This window comes from Olea europaea, unplaced genomic scaffold, assembly GCF_002742605.1.
Source record: "Olea europaea var. sylvestris unplaced genomic scaffold, O_europaea_v1 scaffold3396, whole genome shotgun sequence".
NCBI classification, from domain to species: Eukaryota; Viridiplantae; Streptophyta; class Magnoliopsida; order Lamiales; family Oleaceae; genus Olea; species Olea europaea.
Window position 1 is genome coordinate 21,785 of NW_019252980.1, and position 10,911 is coordinate 32,695.

Genomic DNA, 10,911 nt, shown 5'->3' on the forward strand with positions numbered 1-10,911 from the left:
TTTTTTTTTTTCCAAATAATGATTGTCAAGCAGGGAATAAATAATACAACCTGGTCCTCAAGTAGTAAGCTCTCAACAAGGCTAGGTAGCTGGGAAATATATATCAATAGGTGTTGAAAATTCATTAGAATTTAATCATGTTATATACTCGACTAAAAATTGTTCTTATGTTCACAATGTGCAAAATAAGATTGCTCACTTGTTGATGTGGCACGAGAACATTACTTAAGGTTCTCATCAAGTAAAGTTCTCTCAAAAGTGGATAAGATAAGCATTCCACCGTGAGCAGGAGAATAAGAGTAATACTCGACTTATCACAAAATTTTTAGATATATTTTGTATTTAATAGCTTATCTTTTTGTACATGCACTAAGTGACTCTAATCTTTTGTTAAAGGATTGTTTTTTGGGTAATACAGATCGAAACGAGAGATCAACACTGTAATCTTCTTTGAGTTCTTTCTTATTCTAGTGAAAATATTATAATCTTGAATTTAGAATCTTAGTCTACTAAAGTATCATATTAAATTAATTGATTTAAGATTAAGTAATTCGAGAGGGCTATATATTTCTCATTTTAATTTTAATTTTTACATGAAAATTCTTTGTTTTCGAAGCCTAAAGCATGCATATTTTTAATAAATTGGACCTTAGCCTGCTCTGATTGGAGTGTTTCTAAGTTTGTTCTGCTCAATAAATTACTTGCGCGGCTGGAATTAGAGCTTAATCTCTAATGGGAATTGTGAGCAAAGAAATCAAAATAGAAGACGTCCCTAGCTACGTGTCATATGAATAGTGCATGGAGTAAATAATCGTATATTTTTTAATATTATTTTTCTTATATTTCAACTGTTCCATTTCTTTCATTTTCTTTTTATTTCAAAAAATTAACCTTTTCAATTCCTTTTTTGTTCCATGCATGAATTGGAGGGCTTGTTTAAAATATTGAATTGCGAGTGCCAGATTAAAGTACAAAATCCAAAGCCATTGCTAGCAATCTTTCATGAAAAGGAGAGACTCCATTAAAACCAAGGTTTGATTCACATGCTCCCCTCTCAATAAACTCTAAATGGCACCGTCCTCAGATCCTTTTCATCTTAAAGCTGTTAATGTTGTTACAAGAACCTACATTCTAATAATCACGGTATCCAATGACAAAAATGTTTACAAGGGTTTTCTCTTAAATATAATTTAGGTTGGATGGAAATGAAAAATTGAAAATGTGACACGACACGAAAAAGAAACTAAAAGAATGGTATTTATTCCCATGGAAAATGATTCTCATTTAATTTGGCAGGCAATGAGGACAAGAACAAACATGAATATGAAATTCAATTTATAGACCTTATCATTTAATGTCATCATCCACAGTATGAATAAATATCAATACTGTACGTGAAATGTAATTTATGAAGAAAATAGGACAAGAGAAAACATGAAATGTCATATTTTCGTGTCATATAAAATTATAAAATGAAATATTTAATTTAAGAGACTATTTGAAGTTAATGAAAATAAAATCAATCTAAAAAAATTTCGTTTACAAATTTTAATAGTAAAAATAAATAAATATTCAAAAATTCAAAATATAAATGCATGCTTACATACTTTGCCTCGTACTCAAAATCAGTAGAGATTCGAATTCTTCTAAGAGATTGATGGAATTTGGAAGGGTGGCATATTATTAGAAAGAATAAGATATATACGTGAATGGTAATAAGAAACATTTATGAAATAAGGATCAAATCTACCATTAATTTTTAAATGAAGTTTGCAGTAGAGTTCTCAAAATTTAAGTGCAATTCATAATAAGAATCAAATCTCCCGTTAATTTTTAAATGAAACTTGCAAAAGAATTCTCGAAATTTAACTGCAATTCATAATCAAAATTTTCCATATTTTGGTCGAAACTTTCGTAAATGTTTTTGAAATCTAAATATTACCAAAATAGTAAGGACTTGTATTTGTTGCTGGTAACGGACTCGGACAAGACCAACCCCCTCCTTACTCCCACTATACATTATTTATCGAAGCCAGCTTTCTCAGTTGCCACGTACGCATCAACCTCTATATACATTGAACTATACATAATTTTCTATCAAGCTTTCGTGGCCCAATAGAATCTGAAGAAGATGATGTACCAGATTAGTTGCTCCATAATTCTAATTCTCTTTAACTGTGTTAAGGCTTTGTTGGGTATTGTTTAGACTTAAAAAATTAGTTTTAGATGAATTCAAAGAATAATCAGTTACCTATTAAATGTTTGGTAAAGTTCTTTATGTTTTAAAATTAACATTTAAGCATTTAACCTCCTTTCAATAGTTAATACCCGTTCTTTAAAACTCGTGTTTTCTACTCACTTTCAATCATATTCTCTTAATAAAATTATTTACACATGAATTAATAATATTTTCCCTACTTTTTAATCATATATTTTTCCATTTTTTTTCACTTATTCATTCTAATAAAAAAAAATTCACGTCAAATAGATTCTTAGTAAAAAAATACTTTATTGTGTGTCTGTATATGATACTTTAAATGAACATTGATGACAATGATATCCTCTCGTGCTCGTATTATTATTGTAAAAATTACTTTCAATTTTATACCAATCTGCATTAATATTAAATATTTACTTAAGATAATATATTCGTCATTTTAAAAGGAAAAAAAATATTAAAGGACAAATTTCACATTGGTTAAATATTGAAATATATATCTATATATAAGAATTTGAGCTAATTCTTAATAAAGATGACATTTTAAGATGGAATATTGGGTCTTAACATGATCTCAGAGACAATTAAGATCCAATGAGTAATTTGATTAGATTAAAATTAAAAAAAAAACGCTAATTTCAGGATAGGTTTATTCAAATAAGCTTCTATCTTGCGTGGACATATTAAATGATAAATCTTACACGATTAAATATTAAAATACAAACCAATATATAAAAGCTTTGCCAATCCTCTTAACAGTGTTAACTTTTCAAAATGGAAGTCTAATAAAATTAACATATATTAGATCTTAAAATTTAGAAGATTTAGGTTAGAACATAAATTTAATGTGTCAATGGCCTAGAAAAAGAAAAGAAAAAGAGATGGTAAAAAAAAATGTTTGCAACATGAATGATATATGAGAATTTATTATTGTTGAATACCGACATACTTAGGACAGCAAAGGATTAATTTATTATTCACTGGGGTTAAAAAATTGAATTTTAATGATGATATTAAAGAAGCTAAAAAGAGTTGCTGCTACTCGATTTTATAATTATTTTATTTTAAAGTTTATCATCCCACTAAATAATTATAAATTATTTAACAATCAGAAGTTAGAGAGTTTAAATGTAATTCCAACCAATGCCCAAGTAATTATCATTTCCATTTTCAACACAATTCTTAGCCTCAGAAACTCAGTCTTTCACCCATTATATTAATCTCAAAAATGTTTGTTAACTCATATATTCTCATTCAAATATTTTTATATAGGGCAAGTAGAAAAAATGGTCATCAAATGATAATCAAATTTGTATTGGCGAATAATGATTGACTGAGTTAGAATGGGTTATGATTTCCCGAATCAACTTGCATACATCATATTTTTTCTAATATTGTTTACAAAGAAAATTAAGAAACATGAAACCCCCTTGATATTATTATTATTATTATTATTATTATTATTATTATTATTATTATTATTATTATTATTATTATTATTATTATTATATCTTCCATTAAACAAAACTATAATTATTATGAAAGCTATAAATTAATTAAAAAGTAACCTAAATTAAGTGAAACCCCACTTCAATTATAATCTTATTATAATCAAGTAAGAATTAATAATCTGAAAAAATGATAATAGAGCTCTTAAAATAATACTACAAGGTAGACTGACTAATTTTGGTTATGATAATGAGAATTTTATGGGGGGTATTCTTTAATTTCTATTTTTTCTAAAATACATTTTTCTCTCTCTTCTTTTCAACCATATATTTTTTTTATTAAAATAATATTAAATACAAATAATTTTTTTTCATTTTTAACAACACATTCTTCATCAATCTATTACTCTAAAATATATTTTTCAAAAAGAAAGTGGCTCAAACACATTTAAACTCATTAAGTGGTCACATGCACTTTTCTTGATTCATGGCCCCTCTTCTATTTAAGGCCACTTCATCCCCCTTACGTCTCGTCAAACAAATTAACTGTCTTCTCTTACAAATTTCTCCAACTTCTTCTACTATTCTGAATCTCTTCCATTATACCCTTAACACCAAATTTACATATCTTTTGAAGAAAAACAAGAAGAAAAATGTTTAGCTTTCCGTTTTCAGATCAAGGTTTCTTAGCACCCAGATGTGTTTGGGTGAATGGTCCTGTCATAGTCGGAGCTGGTCCGTCCGGCCTGGCCGTGGCAGCTGGCCTAAAAGAACAAGGTGTGCCTTGTGTGCTATTAGACAGAGCTGACTGCATTGCATCTTTGTGGCAAAAGTACACTTACGATCGCCTAAAACTTCATCTCCCTAAACAATTCTGCCAACTGCCTAACTTTCCATTTCCTCAGCACTATCCTGAGTACCCCAACAAGAAACAGTTCATAGATTACCTGGAATCATATGCTAGCCACTTCAACATCAACCCACAATTCAATGAATGTGTAGAGTCGGCTAAATATGATGAGGCTTGCCGTTTGTGGAGAGTTAAGACTGTTTCGACTAGTGGCTCCACTAGGTCGTCTGAGGTTGAGTATATATGTCAATGGCTAGTGGTGGCAACAGGGGAAAATGCAGAACGTGTTATGCCGGAAATTGAAGGTTTGCAAAACTTTGGTGGTGAAGTTATTCATGCTTGTGATTATAAATCCGGCGAGAATTTCCGAGGGAAGAATGTTCTTGTCGTAGGATGTGGAAATTCTGGCATGGAAGTCTCTCTTGATCTTTGCAACCATGATGCCAAGCCTTCAATGGTTGTTCGTAGCTCGGTAAGTTTAATAGACATATTATGTCCAGTTCATTCTTTTATTTTTCTGAAAGAAATGAATTTGAATGTTTAGATTCTGATGTGACTAATCTCATGTTTTTTGTTCATCAGGTTCATGTATTGCCACGAGAAATACTTGGCAAGTCTAGTTTTGAACTGGCAATGTTAATGCTAAAGTGGCTACCAGTATGGTTGGTTGACAAGATTTTGCTGTTCTTAACATGGATGATTCTTGGAAAAATTGAGAAATACGGTCTAAAACGGCCATCAGTCGGTCCATTGGAGCTAAAGAACACTCAAGGAAAAACCCCTGTTTTAGACATTGGTGCACTTGAAAAGATCAGATCCAGAGAAATAAAAGTAGTCCCCGGGATAAAGAGATTTTCTTGTGGCATGGTGGAGCTTGTCAACGGTGAAAAGCTGGAAATTGATTCAGTTGTTTTGGCTACTGGATATCGGAGCAATGTTCCTTGCTGGCTAAGGGAAGCTGAATTCTTCGCCAAGAATGGATTCCCAAAGGCACCATTTCCTAATGGTTGGAAGGGAAATGGTGGATTGTATGCTGCTGGATTTACAAGGAAAAGACTATCTGGTGCGTCTGCAGATGCTACAAGAATATCACAAGATATTGCCGAAGTTTGGAAAGAAGATTTGAAGCAGAAAAAGCGAAAAGTACCGACTCACCGAAGATGCATTTCAACATTTTGAATCTTGACATTACATTACATGGTAAAATGGATACTTCAGAACAATGTATAACATATAGCATAGAGATTAGCCAGCCCTCTCCAAAGATCCCACCTTTTTATTATTGGGAATCTGGTCTTGTATACTCAGGAGGATGATGAGGCTTTTTTCCTTTCTAGTGATTTTTGTAGAGTCGAACAATTATTACTGATAAATTACAATGAAAAATATTTATCTTTTCTTTCTACAACCGTAAATTTGTCTATATCTGCCACTGTTCTGAGGCGTGGATACGAATATAATGACATTTGACGTGTCCAAATGAAAACAAAGCCCCCGTTTGGCCTCATTAAATTCAATTACATTACATTTTATTTCTTTCTCCTATTTTTAACCATACAATCTTCCATAAAATAATATTACACGTAAATCGAAAATTTTTCCTTCTTTTTCAACCACTCATTTTTCAAAAAAAAAAAAAAAAATACTATTCTCGCCATTTTCATTTTCAGAAAATGGGGGCGAAACGGGGGCTAAATGAATGCTCAAGTCATCTTCAAGCATTCTATAGACCGGTATAAGTGACGATCAGACTATAGGCGGGATAAGTGAACCGCATAAGACCTCATTTTTGTAAGAGTTTCAAATTATGTGAGGTTAATTAGTTGATTGAAGAGAAATAAAAATTATATTTATGAAACTATTTAAAATAAAATAATCATATGGAAACACGTGAAACTAATAAAAATTGAAAATACAAAAACCTTTGATATAAGTGATAAAACTTATCACTTACATTTATTTATCACATAAACATATCACAAACATTATTTTTTTTCTCTATAACTAATTTGACCATTTATTTTTCAAACATTCATTTTCTTTCCTCAATCAAGCAAAACGTCTCTGTCTCTTCAAATTTCGCGTCCTAAAGTCACCTACCATAATTTTTTTCAACCCAACAAGAAATAAATTATCTCTATTTGAACTAAAATTTTGAAGATTCAATTTAGTAATTGGTTTGGTCTCACTACCATTATTACAACTTTATAAGTTTCTTTCTTTCTCCCTTATCTTTAAAACATATACTAAAGAGTACATAGGCCGTTGTTATTATTGTTTTGATTTAATCTCATGACAATAGCCTTTTTATACGTTTGTTGAAGATATTTTGAATTTAATAATTTTCAATCTGTGTTCATACTTCTTATTTGTAAGTTAATATCTCATGAATTAATCTAAATTCAAAATCTTATTTTCATTATTTTGTTACACTATCTCTCTCAGTTAACATTATCCAATTTCATACATAAATCACTCAAATGTATATTCAATTTTGTTTGAAATGGTTGCAGTGAGAAAATGATCAAAGAAATGAACATACCTTTTTGCCATTGCATTGTATTTTTGTTTGCCAAACTTCACCTATAATTTATACTGCATATTGAGATTTGATATTTCGTTATTTTCCTCTTTAAAATTTCAGATATTGTCTGTATTAGATTTTTCATAATTATATTAAAACTCTTTCAAAGATGGCTCAAATTATAGGGGCCCCATTTTTTAAGTTGGCATAAGACCCTCCAAATTATAAGGTCGGCCCTGATTGCTATCTAAGTGACTTAGTATCTATGTCTATGAATAGACACTTAAGTTCAAAAATAGCCTTTAATGAGTTGTATCTATGATACGATAATACTGTTTAAGCTTCTTATATTTTCTTGAAGTGAAAATAAAATTGCATCGAAATCTAAAAAAAATTATAAATGTGTGTATGAAATACAAAATTTTGCTTAATTAGCATGTTTAACATTTAACTTGACAAAGTCTCCAACAGCTTGCAATTGTGAGAATTTTTTTAAAAATTCTTTATTTTGCTTTAAGTGGAGAATTATTTTTCTCTATTGCATTTGTGATGCACTTGTCAAATGAATATCATCTAAACTAACGGGATTTTGGTACATAATATTATGCATGATCAAACAAAGCCACGTTCAAGATTTTAACTTCTTCTGTGTTGTAATACTATCTTCAGAAAATGACTTTTAATTCCTCTTTTTCAAGTTGTATTCATATCTTCAGGCAACAATAATGTAAAATCTTAACTATAATCGGCTACTAAGTCCTAAAATTAGGGCTGTCAACGGATCGAATTGTTCAAATTCGATCCGATGCGTTAAGAATAATTATCCGATCTGATTCGATTCGATAATCCGACGAATATTTAAATGTTAAATCCAAATCCGATTAGCTATGTTATCGGATATCTAATCCAATAACCCGATCTGAAAATGAAAAAATTGGAAAAATAAAAATTTTATTTATTTTTTCATTAAAAATCATAACCTCAACAAGATTTTAATTAATTATTTATTTTAAAAAATATTTGAACTATCTTGATGGGTTCACTTATTATATTAGAAAGCTCAAATCAAATATTTTTATCAGTGTGCTCATTTTAACTCCTTTTTAAAAGAGACTTTTCTTGGAATGTTTTAGTGATATTCCAATGTGGGGATACTAGCTTTTTAAAGGATTATTCTCTTCCAATGATTAGTGATCTTTTAATGTGGGATACTAATCATTTGTCAATTTTAAGTGTTTATTAGTTTACTTTATTTTTTTCATTAAAAATCATAGTCTCAATAAGATTTTAATTATAAACAATATCAATTTGAACAAAGTAAATTATTTTGTACATATTAATGGTTAGTTTTTAAGTTATAAAACAAATTACTGTAGTAAATCTAATCAATAAATTAATTATTAGTTTTATCTTATTTAATTAATAAAAAAATTAAACCTCTTCAAAATTTTCATTTAAAAATATTATACTATTATATAATACTATTTATTATTTGAAAAATTATGTGTAAAGTATAATACAATTTTCAAAATGGAAAAAATAGTGTTATATATTATGTGATAATATAAAAAATATAATATATTATTATAATAAATCGGATTGGGTTGTTATCGGATCGGATTGATCTATATCCATATTTGATTCATTCAGTTAACGGATTATCGGATTCGAATTTCAATCGGGTTATCGGATTGAGAACCTATATTCATCTTCCATTAATTTCATTGGATTCGGATAAAAATCCAATCCGTTGACAGCCCTACCTAAAATCAAAGAGAGAGTCGTCCCTTCGGCTTCTCTGCAATTGTTTTCAATTTCTACATCAATATAGTGATCAAATTCAAATAGAAATTCTCATCAATTATCTCTTTCTAAAGTGTTTATCTAAATCATTGTAAGGTAACCACGAATTGACTTATTTTCCAAGATAAAATGGTCCATCATATCTTCTCATCACCAACTTGGAAGTTAACATCGACAGGCAAATGAATGCATTTTTGTTCTTTCACGTCGTCTTCATGTTAATCCCAACTGGTTTTAATACCCAATTGCTATTCTCCAGCACGTTTTGATGGAGAAAGAACAACATGCGCTGCATTAGGAAAAAATGATGTTAGGGTCCGTTTGAGATAACTTCTGTTTTTATTTTTGTTTTTGTAAAAGAGCTTCTATATGAAACTTCTTTAAATTTTCTACAAACTTATAATCAAATTTTAGAAAATTATCTAAACAAATCCAAAATAGCTTCTTAATCTCAACGGTCACTTTTTGAGCTTTAGAAAGTCATGCCAAACTTGAACAAATAGATATCCATGACCTTTATCAAACCAGTCATGGTAAAAATCAACTCATTTTTGGAACTAGTACTTGATGACCCTTGGTACCTATAGCAAAAAGGGGGGAAATTTCGGTACAAAACAGTTCGATACGTAAATGAGTATAAGAAGTACGTATAAGGAAAAAGAGTAAATATGCTCTCAATTACTCACCTTTCAAGTCTACCTAAATATTGTACTCAGAGTATTCAGAGTCCTTAAAAGTTCAAACACTTTAATTAGGTTTTAACTTTGATGGGCTCAATTTATCATTAGACTTTGATGTCAAGCCGACTCAAGCACACGTCTGATTTAAGTAGACATCTAGAGCTCGCGATTTAACAAGTTGGTGGCTAACTTTTAGTTTTGAAACTTTAGATGTCTTTGTTGACCTTGAAATTTGGCAGAACCACATCATAAACATATCCCAGCTCCTCTCCCATTTAAATGTATGTTATATGTATACTTGAACACGAATTCATACTGTACGAGGTCACATCTTCGACGATCACGAGCATTTGGATGCTCAAGTCAAACGACATGAAAAGTATTTAACTGTGGTAGAAAAACAATGGACGAGAACTAGATTACATTCACAGTTTCATTACCTTTTGTAAAACAAGCTTGTTTGATCCCCATTCTTATATATATATATGGTTAAAAAATAAGAAAAAATTTTGGATTTGCGTGTAATATTATTTTTATTGAAGAATGTGTAGTTGAAATATAGTCAATAATAATCAAAAATGCATTTTTTTCTTTCTTTATTTCTTTTTTTTTTTAAAAAAAAAGGGGCTCAAACAAGGGTTAAGTATAATTTTCTATATCAATAGAGAAGATGTGATATCGATTGATTGATTGACACATGACCTCATCCTAACAATTTGTCAGTTCCAATTATCATAAGTCTATGAAAAGCAACTACCCTTGGTCACAGACTTGCATACTAAAGTAGACTGAGCGTACTTGCTACAGGGCTACCGAATCTACTATACGCAATGAGTATGTTTGGCTGAGATGATACATGTGGAAGATGCATTTGAGAGGAGATGTCAATCACTTTAAAACTACACTATAGTTTATTGAGGATAAACTATTTCAGTTTATATAATCTGAGAATTATTATTGAATAAAAATTCATGCTTGAATCATACTTAAGAACTAGGCCTTCTCAATTTTAAATGGATCCAAATAGAGATGACCTATTTATTCTCAAAAGCTTTGTCTAATACATGTCCAAACTGTTGTCTTCCACAGAGCCCACTGCAAGTCCAACACATGAAATGTTGCGAGTGGAAAGTAGGCCACGAACATTTCTTACTTTATTGGAATTGAAAAATATTGTTCACGAAAATTTAATTACCAAAATACTTATAAAAAACCATTCACTCTTAGAAAGTAATTCTAACCAAAACACGTAAAAGCTGAAGAATCCCAAATCCTCCAAATCACTCCAAAATCATCTTCTATGCATAGCCAAATATGAAAAATACAACTACACCATGAATTTAAAAGGAAAGAAGAGATATAGAGAATGAATTGTCTCCCATTAAGCG

The 10,911-nt window shown here is 29.9% G+C and overlaps 2 protein-coding genes across 2 annotated transcripts in view; both read left to right on the forward strand.

Annotated features, from left to right (window-relative positions):
• Nucleotides 1–454, forward strand: part of LOC111386051 (probable indole-3-pyruvate monooxygenase YUCCA8) — a 16,951-nt gene extending 16,497 nt beyond the window's left edge. The window contains exon 3 of the mRNA XM_023010479.1: nucleotides 419–454. Within this exon, the coding sequence (XP_022866247.1) occupies nucleotides 419–454 (36 nt within the window). The remainder of the gene's footprint in view (nucleotides 1–418) is intronic.
• A 3,766-nt stretch (nucleotides 455–4,220) lies between these two features.
• LOC111386050 (probable indole-3-pyruvate monooxygenase YUCCA8) lies at nucleotides 4,221–5,881 on the forward strand. The gene is made up of 2 exons (XM_023010478.1): nucleotides 4,221–4,988; nucleotides 5,099–5,881. The coding sequence occupies exons 1-2, from the start codon at nucleotides 4,320–4,322 to the stop codon at nucleotides 5,693–5,695; spliced, it is 1,266 nt and encodes a 421-aa protein (XP_022866246.1). The 5' UTR covers nucleotides 4,221–4,319; the 3' UTR covers nucleotides 5,696–5,881.
• The last annotated feature ends 5,030 nt before the right edge of the window (nucleotides 5,882–10,911 follow it).